Genomic DNA, 25433 nt, shown 5'->3' with positions numbered 1-25433 from the left:
AAAATGTCGAGGTTCAGAAAAAAGATAAAATAATTTTCAGTGAAGTTCCTACCAAAATGCAGTACCTAAACGTACTTTATTGTACTCTAATACATTTTCCAAGGTTTCAGCTCGATATTTTATTTATAAAAAAAATTCTTAAGTTAAAAAAACATTCAGTGAACTGAAAAAGTGAGGTCGGTAATATAGGTATTTAGCTGTGTCACATGCCCTTAAAGAAATTATAAGTTATTAAAATACGGATTTTAAAATTTTTGAGAGATCTTAAAAGCTTTAAAGATATTTTAATAAATTTTCCAGAATTTTAGGAAATACTAGATTCTGTATAATATCTTATTTATTGTAATATATTAGTGGATTTCAAAGACTTTATTCACAAGAATCAAGGAGTTTCAAAGATTTAAAAATATTTCAATGATATTCCAATGATTTTAAAGAATGAAAAAAGTTTTAGAGTATTTTTTTAAATCCCACGGAATTTTCAAGAGATTTTAAAAGATTCAAGGAATGACATAAGATTTCAAAGGATTTGAAATATTCTATGGTATTCTAAAAGATTTCAATGAATTTCTAATATGTTTTAATAATTTGAAGGAATTCGAGTTCAACGATTTTATGGTATTTAGAAAAATTTCAAGACATTTTTAAGAGCTTTAAAAAGTTTCAAGGGATTTCAAAAGGTTTCGAAGTATTCGAAATATATTAGGCCATTTTAATGGATTTCTAATATATACTAATAATTTGAAATGATTTAAAAGTATTTAGAAAATTGTTGAGCATTTAACGGGTTTCAACAGATGCCAGAAGATCTGAAATATTTTAGGATATTTTAAAAGATTGTACTGCATTTTCCATAGATTAAACCAACTTTGAAAGGGTTTCTAAGGATTTTAAGCGATTTAAAAAAGTGTATGCATTTGTAAAAATTTTCCTAGAATTCCGTATGACATAGAACGATTTTACAACACGTATAAGATTTCAAGATATTTGAAAAGCTCCCAAGGGATTTTATAAGATTTTCGAACATTTTCGTGACTTTAAAAGATATTAAGGCATTTTAATCAATTTTGTAGGGTTTCAGAAATATAATCAGATTTGATTTGATGTTGATCTCACTCTATTCAATGGGTTTTTAAAAGTTTTTTTTTTTATTTAAATTATTCCCGCAGTATTTTAAACTTACCTTGAATTCTCAGGCATTTCATCTGATTCTTTTGCTTGATCGAATTTGTCTCATTTCTCTAATGTTCCTCTATATTAATCTAATTTTACTGAAATATTATAAATCTGTTCTCTAATCATTGATGGGCAGGGAAAATAAAAAATTACCCAGGGAAATATCAGGGAATTTTGAAAATGAAGTTTTTCAGCCACCCTGCTTCAAAAGCCCACTTTGCATGGCTTTAATTTTTCTAAATGTAACTTTATCGTTACATTAATCAAGGTCTTATTAGCATCAGTTTCCAAAACCATATTTCAGTGACGCCACTCGATGTCGTGAAAATTCGTTTACAAGCGCAACAGAAAGCTATGCTTTCAAATAAATGCTTTCTCTATTGCAATGGCTTAATGGATCACTTGTGTTCTTGTGGGAATGGCCGAGGACCAGAATGGTTGAGAACAAATGGAAAATTTAATGGGACTGTGGTAAATAATTGTCTCAAACTACATTTTTTTTTCTTTTTCAAATTATATACGATTTTTATTTTTATATTTGTGTACTTCAATTTAATTTTAATATTACAGGACGCATTAGTGAAAATTGGAAAGAGAGAAGGTATCCTTTCCCTTTGGAGTGGTTTGAGCCCCACCTTAGTCTTAGCAATTCCAGCCACGATAGTTTATTTTGTCTCCTATGAACAATTAAGATTATTTTTAAAGGTATACACATTTTACTATTGTCATAGGCTTCGGACTCACCGCACTATTGACACTATTTGACACTTTTTTTTTTAGTAATTACACTATTTTTCTACTGTTTCGCTAATTGTCTGGAACAATATGTACAATGGCCCGTAATATATTACCCGCGGTCTTACCTGAAATACGATAGTTACAAAAAAGGTGAATTTTCAACCAATTACATTATTACAACTAAATATTTTTAACAATGGATGTGATATTATTCCAAATTTTATTTGATCAATTTTTAGTTTATATTTTTATCATTTCAAAATCTTTTTTAACTAAATATCTGAATTTTGAAGCAAAAGAAAAAAATCAATTCAAAGCAAAAAATGGAACAGTAAAATTAGCATTCGAGAGAATTTCTAATAATAAACGAATTTTATGCAAAACATTTTTATTTTTACCAAATCGTTGAATCTTGTATAAATTGTTCAATTTTCAATTATCAAGATTAATTTTATACCAAAATGACTTATTTTCAACAAATTCATAAATATGCAAGTTAATAATTAGAACAATTGATGTGATGAATTTTCGACTGTAAAAAATAAAAGTGACATTTTTAACGAAAAAAATTTATTTCTACCAAAAAATACAAATTTTGTACAAAATATGTAATTTTTCTGTTAAGTTCTTGAATTTTAGAGCCAAAAGTATGAATTTTCTACAAAATAGTTAAATTAAAAAAAAAAATTTTAAACGGAACATATTAATTTTTAAAAAAGTGACATTTCTGTTGGAAAAGATGAATTTTCGAATCAAAAATTAATTTTTAACAAACAAACAAATTTTAGTCAAGGAAAAAAAAATCCAATCAAATTGTTACATTTTAAATCTAAAAAGACGAATTTTCAACCAAAAAGTAGACTTTCTGCCAATATTGTTGAATTTTGAACAAAGTAATTCCACTTTGAACCAAATAATAAAATTTTAAGCCAATTTCGACCAAAAAGATGACTTTGATAAAATTTTTGATTTTTCAACCAAAAAAGGTTAATTTTCAATGAAAAATGTAATAGTTGATATTTAAAAAATACACTAATTTAAAATAAAAAACAACGGCCTTTAAACAACAGAAACGAATATTCAGCAAAAGGCTTGAATCTTCTACTAAAACAAAGAAATTGATTTTCTACTAAAAAGGAATAATTTTTTTACCAAATGCTTGAATTTTAGAGCCATAAATACGAGTTTTCTACAATACAGTTGAATTTAAAAGAAGTTAATTTTCAACTGAGATAGAATAATTTTTAACCAGACAGTTGCATTTTCAACCAAAAAGGTGATATTCCTACAGAAAGTATTGAATTTTCACAATAACAAAAATTTTGTTAGTCAAGAAAGACAAAAAATTTCAATCAAGCTGTTGAATTTTCAAGAAGACGGCTTAATTTTCATAAAAGTATAACTTTCTAACTAAATTGTTGAATATTTAGAAAAATAATTCCAGTATGAACCAAATAATACGAGTTTGTACCAAAAATGTAATAGTATACGTATCATCCTAAAAGACTGAACTTTCAACAAAAAATGTTTGGATTTTCTTATTGGATCCTATTAATTCGACGAAAATTTAGGAAAATACTGTGACGTCTGCGATAAATATACATTGAAGATTATTTTTAATACTTTAAAAATATTAGGTTGGGAAACTGAAAATTTTGCTTAAAAAAAATGTTATCTTTGAAGTTAGTCCGAGGCCTGTGACTACCTTTTTTATGAAATTAAGAAATAGTTATTTATTATTTATTCTGCATGATTTAAAGGACAACTACAATAGAAGATTTGTCCAAGACTCCCTCAGGAAAGAACAGCCTTTCTGGATTCCGGTAGTAGCTGGTGGGACAGCACGCATTGGGGCAGCGACATTAGTGAGTCCTTTGGAACTGATCAGAACGAAAATGCAGTCCCAAAAATTGAGTTATGCCGGTTCGTTTTCTAATTCCTGCTTTCTATCATTTTATCAAGATCATAGTTTTTTGTGCCATCTAATTGTTGTATCTGACATTAATTTTAGAAATAAGACAAGCCCTGAAGACGGTTATAAAATATAGCGGATTTTCTGGATTGTGGATGGGTCTCAGCTCCACGCTACTTCGTGACGTACCTTTTAGTGCAATCTACTGGTTCAATTATGAATCGTTGAAAAAGATTTTCCGAAACGTACAGCACACTTTTACATTTAACCTTATAGGAGGCGCTGTAGCTGGCTCTGTAAGTAATTTTTTTCTTCTTCACGTTTTGCCAATTATACTAGGAAATCTTCAGGACTTGGATGGAGCGACTATTTCGCCTTTTTTTTCTTATTTTCTTTGAAAAAGACGATTTTTTGCCAACGTTTGAAAAAAATGCGACTAATCGAATTTTTTCGTTCTTCACAGAATTTTGCTACACTTAGTTTTAATGTTAGTAACAGTGGAACTTTAAACATTAAAAATTAAGCTTATGCAAAATTGTAATATTTTAATTAAGAACATAAAAATTGAATAATTTCTCACTAAAGCTTTATTCTGAGAAAAGTTTTAATTAGTAACATTTGACATTGAACAATTTTGTAAATCCGTATTCAATGTTTTCATTTTTTCAAATTGCTAACTCTAAAAGTTGGACATTTTCAAGTCTAAAAAGTTTTAAATCGTTTAATTGCACAATCAGTTAAATTCCTCACATTCTTTCCCCTATTCCTCTTTTTAAATCATTCTTTTTTTTCTGTTTTCAAGAAACATCCCCCTTTCCTGTTTTTTTTTTTCATTTAAATGTGAACTAAATTAATAGAACCCGGTATAATATCAAAGACGAATTTTTCATAACAAAAGTTAGATTTTCTACCAGAAGATTCATTTTATACCAAAAAAGGAGAATTTTGAACGAAACAGGTTAATTTTCTTTGAAAAAAGATGAATTTTCAACAAAGAAAGATTTTTCAGACATAAAAGAAAAAAATTCAGCTGTATAGCTATTTGGTTGAAAATTAATGTATTTTTAGGAAAATCCGTTTTTTTAAAAAGAAAATTGATCTTTTTGGTTAATGATGAAACTTTTCGGTTGAAAATTAATATTTCCTATTGAAAATATTAATTTTCTACCAAAAATACCAATTTTCCATAGAAAATATTAATTTTCAACCAAAAAGTTGTATCTTCAACCAAAAAGATAAATTTACTTTTAAAAAATGGATTTTCCTAAAAATACATCAATTCTGTACCAAAAAGATTAATTTTAATAAAATTACCAATTTTTAATATAAAATATCAATTTTAAACCAAAAAGGTCAATCTTCAACCAAAAAGATAATTTTTCTACTAAAAAACGGAATTTCCATCAAATACATACATTTTTAAAACCGAATAATTTAATTAAACAATAAAAGATGAGTTTTCAACACAAGAGTTGAGTTCTTAACCAAATGGTTGAATTTTGAACTTAAAATGATACATTTTCAAACAAAAAGATTAATTCTCTACTAAAAAAGATGAATTTTCAACGAAAGAATTGAATTCACAATCAAAAAAGATTTTTCCTTAAAAAAAAAAAAAACAACAAAATTCTACCAAATTGTTGAATTTAAAGACAACAAAATGATTTTTTTCACTAAACGGTTGAATTTTCAACCACAAAATATGAAATTTTCAACACGAAAAAAAAAATTTCAACCAAACAGTTGAATTACAAAAAATAAGACTAATTTTTGACAAACAAAGATATTAATATTACGACCAAAAATATTAATTTAATACCAAAAAAGACAAATTTTCAAGAGAAAATATTAATTTTCAACTAAAAAGCTGAATCTCATCAATAAATATGAATTTTCAACTACACAGTTAAATTTTCTACAAAAATACTTAAATTTTCAAGCCAAAAAAATGAATCTTAAACTAAATAGTTTAATTTTTCACTAAAAAGATTACATTTTGACCGAATGAGACTTTCAATCCGAAAAGACGACTTCTCTACAAAACAGTTGAATTTGGAAGCATATAGTTCAATTTTCTACAAAAATATTTGAATCTTAACCCTGAAACAAGAATTTTTAACCAAAAGAATGAAATTCGAACGAAAATTATCAATTTTCTACCAAAAGAGACGAATTTTCTACTAAATGGTTGTATTTTTGAGCAAAAAGTTTATCTTTCTATCACAATACTTGAATTTTCAAAAAAATATAAATTTTCAACAAAAAATATAATGTAGACTTTTCAATCTAAAAAATTTAACTTTTTATAAAGTAAGTTAACTTTTCCACTTACCATGAATTATCAATCTAAAAGGACGATTTTTTTTTAAAAGACGAATGTTCAACAAAATAGTTCGATTTTCGACAAAAAAAAACAATATTTTTTTAAGAAGACAGTTTAATTTAACTAAGACACAAATTTTCAGCAAATAAACTTAATTTTTAACCAAATAGTTGATTTTTCTACCAAAATGGTTTCATGTTCAACTAAAAATATAATCTTAGAACCAAAAGATGAATCTGTTAAAACGTCATCTTTTCCGGTAGCAAATTTTGTTGCATATCCGAATTTCTTACTAAAAAAATTATTTCTTATCGATTAAAAATTCCTCTTTTTTATTAGAAAATTCATCTTTCTTAGCTCAAAATTAACTTTTTGGTTGAAAATTTAACTGTATTTAAAAAAAAATTATCTTTTCGGCATACAAATTCCACTATTGATTAATAATTCATCTATTTTGTGAAAAATTCGTATCCTTTTATTGCAAGTATAACTCTACTATTGTAAATGCAACATTTGATTAAAAATTAATCTTTTTAGGTTGAAAATTAAATTTTTTTATCTGTTTGGTTGAAAGTCATCTTTCTGAAGAAAATGTACCTTTTCAGGCTGATTCAACTGTCTTTAAATAATCGAATTTTTGGCTCCAAAATTCAATGATTTGGTTTAATTTTAATCATTTTACTTTGAAAATTCGACCTGAAATCTTGGGAATTTAAGTCGTTTCATATTAAATTCAATATTATGTCTATATTAATTTTACTTGAAAGAATGTATTCGCATTTTGGATTGCGAAGTCTGAATTATTGACAATTTTGAATCGAAAATTCTTGATGAATTGAAAATTCATCTTTTATTGTGGAAAAGTATTCATTTTCGGATGAAAAATCAAACATTTCGTTAAAAATTCAAGTTTTTTGCTGAAGACTCCTCTGTCTGCAATGAAATTCCGTCTAGTTTGTTATAAATGCAACTGGTTGGTTTTTGCTTTGAAAATTTAACTGTTAAGTTGAAAATGCAACTGTTTTGGGTTGAGCTTTAATATCTTTTATTTAAATATTCAATTATTTTGTTAAAAAGTAATCTATTATATAAGAAATTCAACCGTTTTGTTAAACATTCGTCTTTTAAGGTGAAAAAGTCAACTTTTTTTTGTTTGAAAGTTCAACAGCATTCTAAAAAATTCATCTGTTTCGTTAAAAATGATCTTTTTTGTTGAGAGTTCATCTTTTTAGGTTGAAAATTTAACTCTTAGGCTAAAACTTTAATTGTTTTATCAAAAATTCGTCTCTTTTGTTTGAAAGTTCTGAGCTATTTGGTTGAAAATGTAACTTTTTTTAAAAATTATTATTTTATTTTAAAGTCAATTATTGGAAATTGAATTAAACTCTTTTGTTTGAGAATTTTACTACTTTGTTGAAAGTGCAATATATTTCGACTTGAACTTTTAAGAATTTAAAGCGTCTCATATTGAATTCAATATTTTATCTAAATTCATTGTTTTTCAAATAATTCGTTCACATTTTGGGCTGTGATGTCTGAATTATTTAAAAATGAATCATTTTATATTCAAATTATATAGTCTGAAATTTAAAGCCTTTATTTTTGAACGAATTCAAGTTTAAAAGGTTTAAAAATGAATGTTCCTGATGTTCAAAATTAATGTAAATTATAAACTTCTCTCATTTGAAAATAATACAAATTTACAAGAATAACAGTTCAGAAAGAAATATTTTAAACCCAGATTCATAATCCTTCAAGCTGAATGACTGTTTTTTAAAAAATGGTTTTCCAATCCGAGCCCTGAATTATTTTAAATTAAATATTAATATTTTACAGATTGCTGCTTTCTGTACTATTCCATTTGACGTCGTGAAAACACATAGACAAATTGAAATGGGCGAAAAGGAGATTTACTCAGGTTTGTCAATATTAACTACAAAATCCAATCCGTGAATCCAATAATGAACTATACGGTTTTTCTTATCACCAATTTTTCTATAATTTTTTCAGGGTTATAAGAAATTAAATATACAAAATTATTATATGGAAAACGATTATAAAATAATCAGAATTGGAATAAATAATACAAAAATATTGAAAGGAGTTCACGAAGTTCTCTAAAAATCCTTTAGATCCCCCCTAAATTCCATAAAATTATAGAAATTCTCAGGAATCCCTTGAAATGGTTGAAATCCTCTAAAATCTTTAAAATACATGGAAATTTTCAGCTTTTTAAAGTTTCTTTTTTGTAGTTTAGTTTTTTTAATACCTTAATGACAAAAAATCATTTTCTCCTATACAAAAAAATGACCATTAAACGCTCAGTTTACAATTTATTCATTTGTTTTATAATACTTTTGTACTCAGTTTTCACTGGGGAAAAACACTTCGTAAACAATAATTTAAAATACGTAAAAAAGAAAAGAATTCAATTTAAAAAAGGGCTTAATATTTCTTTTTTTTCTGTAAATATTTAAAGCGTTTAAAAGCTATCCAAAATTGATAAACAATAAAGAAAAGTCGAATGTAAAATCGCTTTAATAACCTAAATGACAAAAAACCATTATCTACTGTACAAAAATCTATATAAAACGTACAGTTTTTCAAATTATAAAATTGTTTTATGATACTTTCTTATTCAGATTTTAACGCAGAATAACATTTTCTGAACAATAATTAAAAATAAAAGAGTCTTAAATTTGAATCCCAAGATTTCGAAGCAATATTTGAAATACTTGAAAATCACTAAAGATTTAAATCAATTCTTGAAATATTGTGAAATTCATTAAATTCCCTTGAAGTTTTTGGAAGCGCTAGGATTCCCTTGAAATTTCATTCTCTAGAATTCATTACAATCCATTTAAATCCTGCAAAATCACTTGAAATTATTTGGAATACCTTTCAATACCCGGAAATATTTGGAAATCTTTGAAATCCTTTAAAATTAGTAGAAATGTTTTGAAATCCGTTTAATCCCCCTCTAATCCTTTGGCACCGCTGGAATTTTTTTGAAATTTAATTTAATTTATTTTCCAAATTTCTCCAAAAATCTCTTAAAATATATATTTTTGAAATCCTGCAAAATTTTTTCAAGTCCATTGCAATTAAAATTTTGTGTAAATCTATTGAAAACAGTCTTCCATATTCTTCTGCGTTTCCCCTTTTTAAAATTGTCCTTTTGCCCCTATTCTCGAGAAACTTCCCGCCTCTCCCCTTTTCTCGTTAAATATGATTTAACAGTGTTTAGTCCCAATTTAAAAATTTTGAACTGGAAAATTCTTTTTCTCATTCCTCTCTTTTCCCGCTTCAATAAGAAAATTCAACTATTTTTGGTTGCAGTTAATTCTTTTTTGGTTTCAAATTTTATGACTTGGTTAAAATATTAATTATTTTGTTAGAAATGTAATTTTTTTTTTGATAATTCAAGAATTTTGTTTAAAAATCGTCCTTTTTTGTTCAAAATTCGCTTTGGTGGGTTGAAAATTCAACTATTCGGGGTAGAAATTCATCCTATTGCTTGAAAATGAACCTATTTTCTTAAAATTCAACTGTTTTGTAAGAAATTCGCCTTCTAGTTTAAAACTCATTTCCTTGGTTAGAAATTGGGTTTTTGGTTGAAAATCCAACTATCTTTGGTTGTAGTTAATTATTTTTGGTTGAGATATCTACTATTATATTTTGTTTGAGAATTTTTCTTTTTTGATTAAAAAATTTATTGTTTGTTTGAAAATTTAATTGTTTATTCAACAATTCAACAATTTTGTCAAACAGTTATCTATTTTTTGTTGGAAATTCGTCTTTGCAGGCTGAATATTCAACTATTTTGGTAGAAGCTTTCATTATTTGCTTAAAAGTGAACCTTTCTGTTGAAAATACAGCTGGTTTGTACAAAATTCATTTTCTTGGATTGAAAATTCAACAATTTAGTTAAAATTTGTTTTCTTTCTTAACTGAAAAATCTTTCTTGGTTAGAAATACAACTACTTGGTTGAACTACTTTATTAAAAAATCCATCTTTTTGCTTGAAGATTCATAATTTTATTTGAAAATTTGTCTCTTTGGTTGAAAATTAATTTTTGTTGTAAATTAATTGTTTTAATTGAAAATCTAACGATTCCATTTTTGGTGAAAAATTAATGTTTTTTGGGTTGAAAATTGTTGAAAATTCCTCTTTTCGGCAGAAAATTCGACTCATAAAAAATCTTGAACTGAAATACTTTTAAAAAATGTTGAAAACGTCAAAACCGTGTATAGAAATTTTGATCTAATATAAAATTAGAATAGTTAAAAATATAACTTAATTTAAAAAATAATTATTAGAACGTCAACTCTTTTTGTTGAAACGAACAAAGTAAAAAATTTAAAGAATTTAATATTTCAAATTGATCAACTGCAAATTTAAACGTTTAAATTTTATCAATTTAAAGTCAAACGTTTGAAATTGGTTCATTGGAACCTAATTAAAGCATTAAATTTTAATTTACTATTTTAATAGCACAAAATTTACAAATGTTTATTTGACCGATTTCATATTAAACTATTTAGGATTAAAATAAAACTTTAAAGCTAAAATATTTTTTCGTTGAATCTGACCTACAAATTTTTTTTTCAATTGTAAAATATTTTAGGTGCTCACACTTGAATCTGGGAATGAAACATTTCATTATACTTACATGTATCACAATTTCATTATTAATTATGATATTTTTAAGAGAGAAAATATTCTCGATCCCTTGTAATTCCTTAAAACCCTTAATGTATTTGGAATATTTTAACCGAATTTTAACTCTTTTGGAGTCCTGTAAAATAACTTCATTGAAATATGAGGAATCCTGTGCAATTCCCTGAAATAATTCGAATTCCTAAGTTAAATAAATAACTAAATTATTTGTTTGTATATTTTTTCAGATAAACCAGGACGAACAAGTAGCACGTTTACTATTATAAATAGAATATATAAGCAAAACGGTATACGTGGTCTCTTTACCGGATTGACACCTCGTTTAGTAAAAGTCGCACCTGCCTGTGCAATTATGATTGCTACTTTTGAGCACGGAAAACGATTTTTTCAAGCAAGAAATGCTAACGAGGTTTTAGGCCTGGAACCAAATGTTCAGATATTGAGATATAAATATGATAATACGTAGTGAAAAAAGACGATACTTATAAAAAATTCCGTGCAGATTGCACCGATATTTGTAAATAATAATAATAATAATAATAACAATAATAATAATAATAATAATAATAATATAATTTTCCTTGATACCGACAAATAAACATTTTTAGATATGTAACTAGAAAATGATTTATCATTGTTGTTAAGGATGAGGAGATATTTCTTTTTCGCATAATGACCCTTGAACGGCCAATGTTGCAGCTGAGCAACATTCACTATTTTTCTAATTTCCAGGTAATGGGCTTAGTATTCCGCAAAATTGATGCGTGCATTAGATCAAAGTGGAATGTTCCGCATCTCGTAAGGTGCTCCTGAGTTTTTTTCAGAATTTTTATTTAACTGGATCAAGGCTTGGTCCTTAAAGACTTATATTCGACTGAAAATTGCATTAAACAGGCATTGCATGGGATTAAACAGTTCAAGGGTGACATAAAACAAAAATGTGTGAAATATTAATAATAGGAACATTTTGATTTGTCCTTTCAGAATTATTATTTATTACTTTTTGAAATCTTATTTTTATTCTGTTTTATCATCAAATTTTGAAACTGGAAAAATTTAAACCACTAAAAATGTTAATCAATCTAATCCTTTTTATATCGTTTATGGAATGCAATCATTTTATCATCATATGGAATTACTATTACATGATCTCATCATTGTTTATTGTATGAAAATAAATTTAAAAGGTTGATTGGATTATTAGTAACAAAATAAACTAACTAACTTCATTGATTGACTTGAACCTACGGATACATCATAAAGGATCTGACTTTCGAAAATCCAGACAGGTATCTAGCAACAAGGCACAATTCCGCGTTGTTCAATAAATTTAGCAAAGTGATCCAGAACGCACCAGAGGCTGTAAAGTCTACCTATAATCCAAAGCAATCCGATCTTAGGTCTCTATACATCGGGCATTCCGCTAAAAGGTGGAATAAGTTTTCCTCTACGCCTTGGTAGCAGATTGAGCAACGCTGCCCCGTCACAGATTCAAAACTAAGATCTCCTATGGAAATGCTACCCCGAACTGAACCTATGAGACAAGCCTGAGCAAGAAGTCTCTTAAATTTAAAGGGAATCCCACAGCCAAGGTACTGTTGCCCCATTGGATCTATTCAGAGATAAGGTAACGCTTGAAGCCAAGAAGTCTGCGCAAGCCTGTTCAGGTTTAAGTTTCTAAGATAGGCCTCCAATTTGGTTAAAATGATCTCTTTGTTGAACTGCAAACTTTCCACGTCTAGACCAGGCCATACATTTTCCGCCCCACGCAACCTGCAGCACCCAACTGGTCTTGCAGGTTGCGGCACCAGAGTCTGCCATAGTCTGAAGGCGTTTTAAGCATATTCTAGGTAGCCTTTCTTCACCCCTACCCAGCATCTTTTCTAACCAGTTTAGGGCAAACTTTAAGATGATTTGTGTCGTTGAGACTCGCCCGAGCTCCAATCTTAGTGCATACCCAGGAGTATGTATAGGGAATACCAAAACTCTCTTAAAGAAGGTGGTGTGAATTATCTCCACCTCTTCACAATATCTTGACCCCGGATTCCTATGGCATAGAAGAGAATATTTGAAATAAGGCTCTGGTATAAGATTTGTCTGGTGCGCCAGGATTCCGACGTAGACTCTCCGAGGACATGCAACGTCGAACCCACCGCAATATTTGCAGCAGCCACCCTTTTGGTACAGGCCAGGGCAAAGGTGCTTGAGCTCCCGAATACCTTTACTAGGTAATTGTATTCCCTAACCTTCTACAGCTGATTTCCATCCAACGTGAAATTCGAAATCTAAGGTTTCCTACCCTTTTGGAAGACCATGGTCCTCGTCTTAGATATATTGACCTCCAGAAGGTTGATTTTACAGTATTCAGCAAGAGTATTTATTTTCCACTGGAGATCAATACGAGGGTCAGCAAGCAACACGATATCATCATCATAGGCCAGTAGAAGAACCTCAAGCAGATGATTAATTGAGATTCCCCTCAGGCCTCGATTCAGAAAGAAGTCTTCCAGCTCACTAATTGTCAATATAAAAGAGACCGGGCTAAGCAACTGACCCTGCAGAACATCACAATGAACGTCAACCGGGGTTGTAAGGCCCTCTGACGTTCGAATGGATACCAGGTACAGACTCTTCACGTCGTACAGACTCTTCACAATTTTAATGAATTTGATGCTCACACCCAAACCCAGTATTTTGCTCCATAGTATATCGTGATATACTGAAGGGAAGGCTCTTTTTAAATCTAAAAATCATGCAAAGACTTTGCGCCCAGGGGTGGAGACATGTATCTGGATTAAAGAACCCAAAACAAAGATGTAATCCATACAGCCTCCGGCAGCCCTGCATACTGCCTGGAATTCCGGCACACACTGTGACTCATTCATCCACTCCAACAATCTATCCAAGAGGATCCGTGTACATATCTTGGCTATACTGTTTACAAACGCGATATCCCTATATGAGACAGTATCCTCTTTATCACCCTTCTTGTAAATCATGCACGTAAGAATATCCCCCCAAAAAGAGGATATCCCCTCATTCTTCCAGGATCTCCTAAAAAGACACTCCAAGTAATCAATACGTAACTCCGAAAGAACTTTATAAAATTCCGTCGGAACCCCGTTCTGACTAGGACCTTTCCCTGGTTTACATTTACCGATAGCCACTTCAATTGCGCGTCTCGTAATCGGATAATCTAACAGAGGGCGCGTATTCACCGCCCAGGGAAGGTCAAGAGTAATTTCAGGCGGATGCAAAGCATTCGCAAATGCCTGCTATGATTGCAACCTAATGTTATTGCCGACCGCCGACCTAGAATTAAAAATGTTAACTGCCTTCCAGAAATCCGTTGATCCTCTGGCTGCTTCAAGAGAATTCTGGAAAGGCTTCTCGTAGGAGACCTTTGAATTTAAAAGAGCAATATAGGCAGCTTTGTCTGCATTAAATTTAAAGATGATTTCTTGCGCGAACTCTGACCTCTTACACGCCTTCAGACTTTTTTTCACTCGCGCCTTACTATTGAAGCACACCCAGTCATACCACGGCTTCTGACCATTAAAGCTCGCATGCGTTTTATCAATAATTTCCGCTCACGAGTTCGCAGCTGTAATCGCAGAGATAAGCTTCTCGTTCGCGGTGTCGACCGACTCTACCTTCCCTGCGTATGAAGGCGACAAAGCCAGCCTATCAAGGAAGAGCTCCTTCCTCCACTCCCTCCAAAACATTTTCCCACCAACAGCCACACCCGTACCCCTTGACTTAGTAACACCTCTCGCCATTCCATCGTCAAAAGATATCAGTTCTACGCAGAGTGGAAGGTTATCCAAACGCGTAGAAATTAGAACAATTTCGAAATATCTAATTCAGAACCTCTTGAAGGGAAAAAGCAAACGGCGAAATCGATGATACTCCCACTTCCGGCGGAAAGACGAGTGAGGCTAGCCGTGCAATCACCACTGAATCTGCCATTAAGGAAAACAAGACCATGTGCTTCTAGACATTTGACTAAAGCATATCCCCTTTTAAAAACTACACTATCTAACACAGATCTCGTCGCGCTTGCACCTAACCCCAGCGGAACCACCTCCTCAAACACTTGATTTAGAGCCCCAATTTGTACGTTAAAATCCCCACTCAAAATTACAGGTATAGAGGAACATACATCCTCCAACTGCGCGACAAAAGAGTCCAAATTTTGGCAGATTAATTCTTTATCCAAAACCGATTTACAAACACCGTTAAACCACTGTTAACTCTGCTAAATTTACTCACTCGTGTTGCGCTGGTCGTGAAAAATCCATGGTGGAGAATCCAGGTGGGGGGGGGGGGGCAACAGGAGGCTTCGATAGCCACGTCTCGCTCACATACAGGATATGCATTATATACTCTCTGTGGAACCATTAGAAACCTCGAATGAGAGTGCTGAAGGCGATTCTAATTCCAAACTCTCTGGCCAACCTTTTTTCTTCTTGATGGTACTCTTCTCCTCAAGAATTGTATCCGCCGAGTTCATGGGAGTTTCTGACATCATGGATCGGATATCCTCCTCAGAGAGAGTTTCTTCATCAGCTACTAAGTCCCTTCCCCTAATTGAGACCTCAAAGCCACGGTCTTGTAGACTCTTCCTCGTCTCCATGAGCACCCTTCTTTGTATCCTCTTCAGTTTTGACCTGTCACTCGTTATCGAAAGACCCATTGTAGTGAAAAACTTAGATTTTTTAAATATACTTGATCTCTGACTTGGCGATCCCAACCTAACCAGAACCGGCCTAGAACCTGGGTTCTTTCATAATCGGGTGGCTGATTTCACCAGCACGTAATCCACTTTAGCCTTGAAGAACACTTTCCGAACCGACGCGGCAAGTTCTCTGTTGAGTAGATATGAGTGCTTTAGCTTATGAACGATTACGTTCTTAGCACAGGCATCCCTCATTAGATGGCACATCTACTCCTTGAGGAGTTTAACAGCCCCTTCTATCAAAGCTAGAGAAAGCTCTTTTTGAGTTCCTCATATTGAATCTTTAGGGCCTCTGTCTCACCTTTCAAAAGCTCGAGATCGCTCTGAATCTCGACCACTGAACAGGCAATATACAAGGATCTCCCATTACTTGACACAGCCATGCGGGAACCAGCTGATCACACGCTAGCGAGTCAATGATTGTTGGTCAGACAGTGCAACACTGGCGGACCGTAGGAACCCAATGGAGCCTCTACAAAGTACCCGTAAAGAACCCATTGACTGCTACTTACAGGCGACGCGTTTGAAGTGTAGCAGTCAATAGGCGTTATACGCCTGATATTTTTTTGAACTTTTTACCGTTGAAAAAAAACTATTGCGATTATTCCGTGACCTTCTATAGGGAATTTTTATGTAGAATCCGAATTTAAACCATTTAAAAGTCGATTTTGCTGTTTTTTCGAGTTCTTTTTAAAAAGGAACCGAATGGGGACCCAACGGGGTCTTCACGGGTACTTTGTAGAGGCTCCATTAGGTTCCTTCGGTCCGCCAGGGAAGGAAACAGCCACTAAATCCAATCAGGCATCCATGGAATCAACACCTTCACGTTTCATGTGAGAAAGAATCAAACCGTTTTTCTGTCAGAAAAATACCAAAATTACGGTATTTATGCGAGATGGCACTGCACGTGACCGATAGGCTCAGCGCCAGTACCCTCAAAGACCCCACTGAGTCCCCTTTCGATTCCTTCTTAAAAAAATAAAAAAAACAGCAAGATTAACTTTTAAATGGTTGAAATTCGGATTCTACATTAAAATTTGAATGAGAAACTAACGGAGTAATCGCAATACTTGTTCTTGCAGCGTTAAAAACTTTAAAAAATAAAAAACCTGTCATTTGCGTAGGCCGAAGGCGGCTTCAAGTGCATCTTCTTTTAGTAGTAGTTAATAAGTGTTCCGTCGGTAACTTTAAGAATTTTGTCTGGATGCTAGCGCCACGCAGTGAAAACCTCAGACAACAAAGTTGCGATGCAAGTGAAAGCAGTCAAGCAGTGTGCTTGAGGTTACGAGACGAGATGTCAGGACTAAATGTAAAGGAATTGTTTAAAATCTCATTTTTTATATTATTCTTATCGAAGAAGGTATTAAATTTGTGTAAAATTAGACATATAAATTATTCTACATATTTTTTTTACATTGATTTGCCAATTTTGAATTTTATTTTTAAATTTCGCGCGCAACATACTACTTGAGCTATTATGCATGCGCTTGAAGTGACCTTCAGCAGAAGTTAATGACATTTAAAAAAAGATTTAACGCTAAAAAAGTATTGCGATTACTCCGTGAGTTTATAAGGGAAACCTTAACGTGGAATCCGAATTTCAACAAATTAAAAGTTGATATTGCTGCTTTTTTTAGTTTTTCAAGAAGAAACCGTAAGGGGACTCAGTGGGGTCTTTAAGGATAATTTGTAGAGGCTCCTTTCGGTACCTTTGTTCTGCCAGGGCTCCTCTCTTTCATTCGAATACATGAATATAAAGAATCATATTTTTGTATAAGAGATTCAATTTATAGGTCATTATTTTTTATAACTACATGATTTTATGCATTACATCCCAGGAAAAAAAGTTATATATAATTTATATATAGATGACAAAATACTGATATTTTTCATTTGTTTTACATAGAAAAGTTCACAAAACAAATGAAAAATATCATTGTCTTATTCCACTATATATAAATTATATATGACTTTTTCACCTGGGATGTGATTATTGAAAGATTATTTATTAATTTTATATGAATCATAATTATATTATTGTATTGTTATATTTTTTAAAGGAAAAATATTAAATACTTAATAACTTATTAAACTTTGATACAATTATTTGAATTTATAAATTTATTTATAAATTTCAATTAAGTTAGGTGAAATAAATTTTATATAAAAATAATATTATTAAAATTAATTTATTTATATAGTTCATGTTAGAACGTAATTTTATTATAAAAAAATTAATTTAATTGATACATTTATAATCGCGGTTTTGGGGCAGACCATGAAACTGACCCAACCTAACGGGACGGGAGATATTCTAACTCCGAAAGTAAACATGCTTTGTTTCGTCACGCCTGAGCAAGCACCACACACCCCCTGCAGCTCTTCGCACTCCTAGTCGTGGCGCGGCGTAAATTCTCGAAATCACTATCTTCGGGCGCACTATATACGAGTTTGACTATATATATGTCGAACAGAAGGGCCCATGACAAAGACACCGAATAAGTCCGGGGGTTGCGGATAGAGGGTCCCTATATGAAGCGTTTCTGCTGAATATGGTTACAATAATTAATAGGTAGTCGCGGACAATTGTTCTGGGATATGTCCTCGAAGGAATAACCCCTAAGCGAAGACGTAACAACCGTGCCGAATGCTGAATGGCAGCTGGACGATGTATCTTAAGCATTGACTCTGGGATACCGGACAACCTCTCAGAGTGTAAAGCCTAATCCTTGAATGGGAGGCTCTTCTAGGTTGGACGAATTCTTTCCCTAGCTGCTCCTAGGAACAACAATGAGACCATCAAGCCACTAAAAAGTTAATGATGCGTTTCGAAACGATCGAATGCGCAGAATACCCGACAATGGGTCGGCAAACAGTGCCGATCGCTCTAGAGCTCGGGGTGCTAAAAATAATTTAGATTTAAATATGACGGTGAACCGGCAAAAAGCCCGCACTGAGTGGCCAAGTCTACTGAAGGATGATTTGTTGGAATGATACGATGCCATCATTATCTCTAATAATATTTCTAAAGCTTTCAAGATGATTCCTTTTGATAAAAAGATATATTTTTAGTTCCGACAGTCTAGAAAACTACGAATTTTGCCAACGTTTCATGAACATTGCATTTTATATCTTCACGCTGTTGAAAATTCTTATATAGAATCCTACATAGGAACTTTACGAGAACTTTTTGGAGCGTATGCACACTCTTTGGTACCAGGAACACCAGAAACTCAGTACGTTTTACCGCTACCTAAACTAGCTACAGACGAAGATGAGGATGCGCCATTGTTTAGTTTCTGATGCGAGAGCTTTAGTGGATTCAAATCGAAGGCTGAAACCGATGGTGGATCAGATGACCCAGGGACGCTTGCATCAACTGAACAGGAAAATTAGATGTGCAAGACAGAATGCGTCCCAGATTCAGTAATAGATTGACCACATTACATTGGGCAGACCGTTCACGGAAAGGGTTCGAAAGTTCACCCAAGAACTGAGAATCTTTAATCACACACTAAAGAAGTCAAATGCGACTCTCATCTGACCCACACAAACACCACACACACACGCACACAAAAACTCACACACACACACGCGCACGCACGCACGCTCGCGCGTGACCTTCCGCGGTGGTGACGCATGCGTACTGCTGTAAATGTTCTGTGAGCTATGTGGAGCTACGCTGGAAATATTGTAGAAGTTCCGGTGAATGGGCTTACTTGGTGCGAGTGACGTGTGTTTTTGACGTTTTCGATCATAAATACTCTGAGTTTCGTCTCTAACCTTCCCCCCAGTTCTCCGGTGCTTAAGGCTACTTCCCTTTCTCCCCAGCTGTGACTGCAGCGGCAAACAGGCCTGGGGCGTGGTGAGTAACCTACAATTTTCGCCGGCCGGCGCTGTCCATTTTTAGAGAGCCACGTGCTCAGTTTTCCTCTTACTATTTGTAACGTGTCTCCTTAGGTTCTGATTTATAAAACTTTTCCGGAGGCATGACCCCTTTTAATGGATCCTCGTCGGGCATCGAGAGCAATCCCACGAAGGAGCCCCGTTACCCCCGTTACCCTCCTCTTTCTCAGGATGTTGAATCTGGTGCGAGAGCTCTGCTGTTCATGACGGGTAGTGCCTCCAAAATCAGAGGGAGGAGCCTCGAAAAAATGAGCGATCTCAAATCGAACCACAAAACGAGTCAAAATGACTGTGACAAACTAGACACGGCAGTGACAGCTGACGGTGGCAAACCCCGTACTAATTCCACCCCCGATCCTCGACGCTCTAAAAACAACTCGGTTCCATCCACGGTTTCTGCAAGCATTGCCGATTCTAATCTCGGTGCCGAAAGATCCGCTAACTCGCTCCCTAAAATTCACGCTCAGCTTTGCTACAACGAATTCGAATCAGGCGAGTGCCCAATCATAATAAAACGTAAAATTAATTCATTAAACGCGAAAAAAGATCTTGCTGCCGATACGACCAGCCGTCTTTCACAAAAATACTTTCTCGGCCATATCAGCGACGTTTGTGGCAGTAGTTTCGGGAAACTCAAGGTCATGGTTATGTCCGCCAAGTCAGCTAATATGCTGCTTTAAGAAACCCCCTAAAAAATCAACGGCTTAACAACCCTCATTCCAGCTAGTTTTGCAACTTGTCAGGGTGTAATTCGCGGCGTATCCCATGAGATTTCTAGCGAAGAGATTTTTCAAAATCTTCAGGTTTTAGGTCCACACGGAGATAGAGTCACGGTTCTGGACGCCTTCCATCTAAACAGAAAAATGAAAGACCCCGAAATCGAGGAAACTAAATTTGAATCCTCAAAGACTGGCCTCATTACTTTTGAGGGAACATGTATTCCAGAAAGAGTCTCTTGCTTTTTGGCCTCTTTCCAGGTTGACTCCTACATCCCTCAGCCAAGAATGTGTCTCAGTTGCTTTCGTTTTGGACACATCAGCAAAAATTGTAAATCCAGTCGACACTGCAAACGCTGTGGGTCTTCAGATGCCCGCACCGAATCCAATCGCTGCCCTAACGAGACAGGCCAGATTACAAAGGTTGTCCGAAATCCCTTTTTAAAAGCAAGCTTCGTATTTTTTCTACGAAGTGTAAGATTTCTCTCAAGGAGGCTGAAGCTATTCTAAAATCAGGGAAGGGCTCCGATTACGCGACTTTTGCTCCACCCTCATCCTCTAACTTGTCCGAACCATGGAATTTTTCTATGCTTCCAGAGTTGAATGATGCTCCGGCACCCCCATTCAACATTTTTAGCCCTCAGTATTCCAAGTAATCATACGCCAAGTCAACAGCAAAAGCATCGACTCACCTTCCGAAAACCTCATCTCAAACCCTAGGAAGGCATTCGGCATCCAATCCCAGGACTACAGCTTCCTCGAAGGTCAGCTTCCAACCTTCCTCGTACAAGGGACCTTTAGCCGGTCCATCTTTCGCCCACCTTCATAACAACGGGCGATCAGAAGCTTCTTGCCCAACGGTTGTGTCCTTAACCCCTTAAAGGACACTTCTTCTTCCTCCCCTCCCAATCCACCGTTCGCCTCTCCTTCTTCCTTTTCTACCCTTTTTAACTTGCTCAACTCTCTGACTGTTAGCACGATCCTATCTGCCATGATGAACCTACTCGGTATCTTATCCTCGGGGTCTCTTGATTCCGAGGAGGGGCAAAATAGTCTAAATACATTAATACGTAGTGTGACAAACCTAGCAAATTCGTTTCAACACAATGGCTCAACTCAGTAATTTAGGAATCGCCCAGTGCAATTGTCGGGGCGTCCTGAATAAACAGGGCGACCTCTCAAACATTCAGGACGAGTTTGATATTATCCTTCTTTCAGAAACCTTTTTTAAAGCCTACTTCCATACAAAATTTAAAAATTAAAGACTTTAACATTATCAGGGCGGATAGACTCAGTAATAGTCGTGGTGCGCTGGCTATCGCCCTTCGAAGAGGGATCACTTTCTCGCAGATCACCTCTATCCTTAGCATGGAGGACAAACTTGAAACTTTAGCCACCTCAATTGGTATCTCACTAGGGGAGCTTCTTAATGTTTCAGTTTATAGGGTGCCTACCCCCACTGTTTTTATAACTTCAGTTACGTGGACCCAACTTTTTGATTTCATTAAAGATGTGAATTGCAGCTCGGTTGTCATAAGCGATGACTGTAACTGCCACAATTCTCTTTGGGGCAGCTCGCATTATTGTAGAGGAGGAATGGAACTTTGCTCTGCTTTGGATAAGACAGATCCGATCACCCTCAACACAGATGAACCCACCTTTCGTACCCGTCCTGGACGCCCGCCATCAATTATTGATCTAACCTTTGTTTATATGAATCTATACACACTCTCCTCTTGGGGGGTTTGGAATGACTCTTTGGGCAGCGATCACTTCCCCGTTATTTCTAGCATAGGAGTTTCAGTAACAAAAGCCCCATTTCAGTCGCATAGATATAAATTTAAACGCATCAACTGGTTCTCGTTCTCTTCTAAACTTTCTGAATCTATTTCACAAGATGCAGAGTTGTCTGAATCTACGAACTCAGACTGTATCTCAAAGTACGAGGCCTTTGTTAAATCCGTGGACGAGGCTGTGCTCGCTGCGTGTCAAAGGGCTAAACCTGCGGTTGATGTCCACCGCGTAGGTCCTCCAGGGAGGTGTTTTATTCCTGCCCCGTGGTGGGGCGAAAGCTGTGACGTAGCAGTCAAGGAGAGGAAGGCGGCTTTAACCACTTTCCGACGACTCAGGAACGATGCAAGTTACATCAATCTCTATAGAATAGAGGTGAAAACCACGTGTACTCTCAAGAGTGCGCGGAGGATCAATTTTAGAAAATTCTGCGAGACCCTAGATAGATCGACTCCAATCTCAAGGGTCTGGCGAGTTGTCAAATGTTTTAAAAATAGATATAAACAGCCTGCATACGCCTTCTGTTCCGTAGACAGGAGTACGATTGAAAATTTGCATGCTTTGGCTGAGGAACTGTGCCCTCCAACTGCTTTCTTCGACTCCTTGCCCAAAAACTTTCCGAGAAACGAATTTCTGGAGGCTCCTTTCATAGAGATTAAGCTCTCCATTACCTTAGCCTCACTAAAAACCAAATGCTCTCCAGGTTTAGATAGAATTAACTATAACATCATCCAACGATTCCCTAATGAAGTCAGAATCACTCTCTTTAACATTTTCAATGAAATCTACCAGTCTGGATCTTTCTCTAAATCCTGGAATGAATTTCTCGTCCTTTTTATTCCAAAATCAATCCTGGAAAATTCCATCCAATATCCTCAGCATCCTGCCTGTTTAAGGTAATGGAGAAACTTATATTCAACAGACTCTCTTGGTATGTGGAGCATAACCATCTGTTGTCGTCCTATCAATTCTGGTTCAGGAAAAGAAGATCCTGCGCTGGCAATCTCGCCATCTTGTCAACCGACCTTCTTTCGGGTTTTGCAAATGGAGAGATCGTTGCGGGCATCTTCCTGAATTTGAAGGGGGCATTTCCCAGTGTTAATTCTGGGATTCTCATTGAGGACTTGAAGGAAATTGGTTTCCCCCGGCAGATGGTTCATTTTATATATAGATCTACATCCTATAAAAATATTTACTTCCAGATCAACGGACAAATGGTGGGTCCAAGGCTCAGCACAGTTGGTCTCCCACAGGGAAGCATCCTTAGCCCCATTAATTACTCTATCTACACTAGGAAAATACACACTGTCATCCCTAAAACTTGCCTGATAATAGAATTTGCAGATGGCATTGCCATGATCTGTCGCTCTGTGGATCTTTTGGTTTGTATTCATTCTCTACAGCAGTGTCTGAATGCTCTCTCAGTGTTCCTGGACAGGAGGGGACTCGAGGTTTGCCCTGAAAAAACCAAACTGGTCCTTTTCAACCGACGCAACTTTGATACCGACAGTCCTTGTTACACCCTTACATTGAATGGCATTATTATCCCGCGATCCCCATTAGCTAGATTCCTGGGTATTGTTTTTCGACTATAGATTCACGTTTAAATTACACTTCCAATATCTCTGGGACAAGGTACGTAAAATCTTAAAAATTTTCAAAGTTCTTAGAGGGACTTGGTGGGGTGGAGAATCTTGTATCCTTAGAACTGTCTATACATCCCTCATCAGAAGCTGCCTGGAACCTTGATCATCCCCTCCCAGATAAATTGCTGCAACTATCGCGTGATGCAAAAAGGAACAGAAAGCGCATAAAAATCAATTTGTACTTTTGAATGCTTATGTAAATTTTCAACCCTTTAAATATCAGATTCGTAAATCAGACACACACCCTCACTATGAATTCCCGTACGAAGACCACTTGTTCTCTCCAAATATTGATCTTTCATTAGGACGCTTAGTCCAGAACTGTCTAGACCCTGTGGGACTTTTTAAGGATCTAGTAGATGAAAAGTTTCATGACTATCTCCCATTCTAGACGGACGGTTCAAAGTCTACGGCTCAGTCCATTGCGGGCTTTGCTGTGGTATGCCCTTTAGTCAATTTAAATATCTCGTGGAAAATATCTAGTTTTGCCTCTATTTTTTCTATAGAAGCTATTGCCATCTTGTACACATTAGACTACATTAAAAAGCATCGCTTTCCTAAAGCAGTCATTTTCACAGATTCACTCAGCGCTCTTCTAAGTATAGATACCATTTGTCCTAGCTCCATCAACTCTTGTCTAGTTTATATAATTAAAAACCGGTTAGATATTGTAAACAAGCTCAACTGTACAGCCTCCTTGGTTTGGATACCCGGCCACAGTGACATATCCGACAACGAAGCCGCGGACCTGGCAGCCAAAACTGCATTTCTCTTAAAGATTTTTCTTCCATTCTCTGATTTTTTCAGTTAAAATCGTGAAATTTTATATAAAAACTGCGACAACAATTTTAGAAAAAGTAGGGGAAATCATAGGCGTCACGTACACTCGGTATTATTATAAACATAGTAAGAAACCCTGGTCCTGGTCATTTCAGGCTCGAAAGGAGTGGATTTTTTCTCTCTTTCGCATGAGAAGCAACCACTACGTCTTGAATGCCAGCCTGGCTCGGAAAAATATAATTTCTTCTGGAAGCTGTCCATGTGATCCTTACATTGAAGAAAACTTAGGCCATGTACTTTGGGCTTGCCCTCCTCCATACTGTAGCTATCAGTTTCTAGAAAATCCCACAATTAGGATGGTTACGCCAGTTTTCAAGTTTTTGAGGGAAACCAACTTGCAATTATAAAAACCTGTCTCTTTGTCCCTTTCTAAATTTTATATATATTATTTTCCTATTGCTTTATTTTCTCTTCAATGTTCTTTTTGAACATGGAGCTGGAGAGCCCAGCTCGGCAATCTATATGTTCCAGATTACGTGGAGTTCACACTCCCCTCACTTGGTCATGGCAGCATATACAAGGCAACAGCCAGTATTAAGCCAACGTTAATAATAACAATAAGAAGAAGAACCAGAAGAAGAAGAAGAAGAAGAAGAAGTGAGATTTGTGAGACCGAAACATATGTCTGCGCTCTGTTTTTTTCCAGAAGCCTCTAACGCGGTTAGCAATGTATGAGTATTACATATATGAATAATATTTAAAAAATAAAAAATTCTATTTTGCGGTCAAACTATGCAAGTTACGAAATCATGAACAAAGCAAAATTTTTAAGCAAAGAAAATATATTTTGTTATTATGGATTTTTTGATAGGATACTTAGTTTTGGTTTTAAGTATAAAAAATAAAAAGCTTGAATTTTTGGAAAAATGACAGAAGATAAGGAAAAAATTAATGGAAAAAAGTCATTCAACCAGAAAAGATCTGCACATTTTTTATAAATAATTTTTTGTTACTGCGTGCGTCTTA

The 25433-nt window shown here is 34.4% G+C and overlaps 2 protein-coding genes across 4 annotated transcripts in view; both read left to right on the top strand.

Moving 5' to 3' along the window:
• The window catches only part of LOC117172596 (solute carrier family 25 member 40-like), a 15738-nt gene extending 4353 nt beyond the window's left edge, over window positions 1–11385 (top strand). For all 3 annotated transcript variants that reach the window (XM_033360682.1, XM_033360680.1, XM_033360681.1), the window contains exons 3-8: window positions 1481–1647; window positions 1747–1881; window positions 3675–3837; window positions 3926–4122; window positions 7986–8067; window positions 11058–11385. In XM_033360682.1, the coding sequence (XP_033216573.1) occupies window positions 1481–1647; window positions 1747–1881; window positions 3675–3837; window positions 3926–4122; window positions 7986–8067; window positions 11058–11296 (983 nt within the window). In that variant the 3' untranslated portion in view covers window positions 11297–11385. The remainder of the gene's footprint in view (window positions 1–1480; window positions 1648–1746; window positions 1882–3674; window positions 3838–3925; window positions 4123–7985; window positions 8068–11057) is intronic.
• Window positions 11386–21296: 9911 nt separating this feature from the next.
• On the top strand, window positions 21297–25123 carry LOC117173824. The gene is made up of 5 exons (XM_033362468.1): window positions 21297–21385; window positions 21471–22877; window positions 22961–23135; window positions 23184–23556; window positions 24939–25123. Exons 1-5 carry the CDS (start codon window positions 21297–21299, stop codon window positions 25121–25123), a joined length of 2229 nt encoding a protein of 742 aa, XP_033218359.1.
• Window positions 25124–25433: the final 310 nt, after the last annotated feature.

The sequence above is a fragment of the Belonocnema kinseyi genome, chromosome 5 (genome assembly GCF_010883055.1).
Source record: "Belonocnema kinseyi isolate 2016_QV_RU_SX_M_011 chromosome 5, B_treatae_v1, whole genome shotgun sequence".
Classification (NCBI taxonomy): Eukaryota; Metazoa; Arthropoda; class Insecta; order Hymenoptera; family Cynipidae; genus Belonocnema; species Belonocnema kinseyi.
Note: the sequence above shows the minus strand (reverse complement) of the source record. Positions and strands in the feature narration are given on the sequence as shown.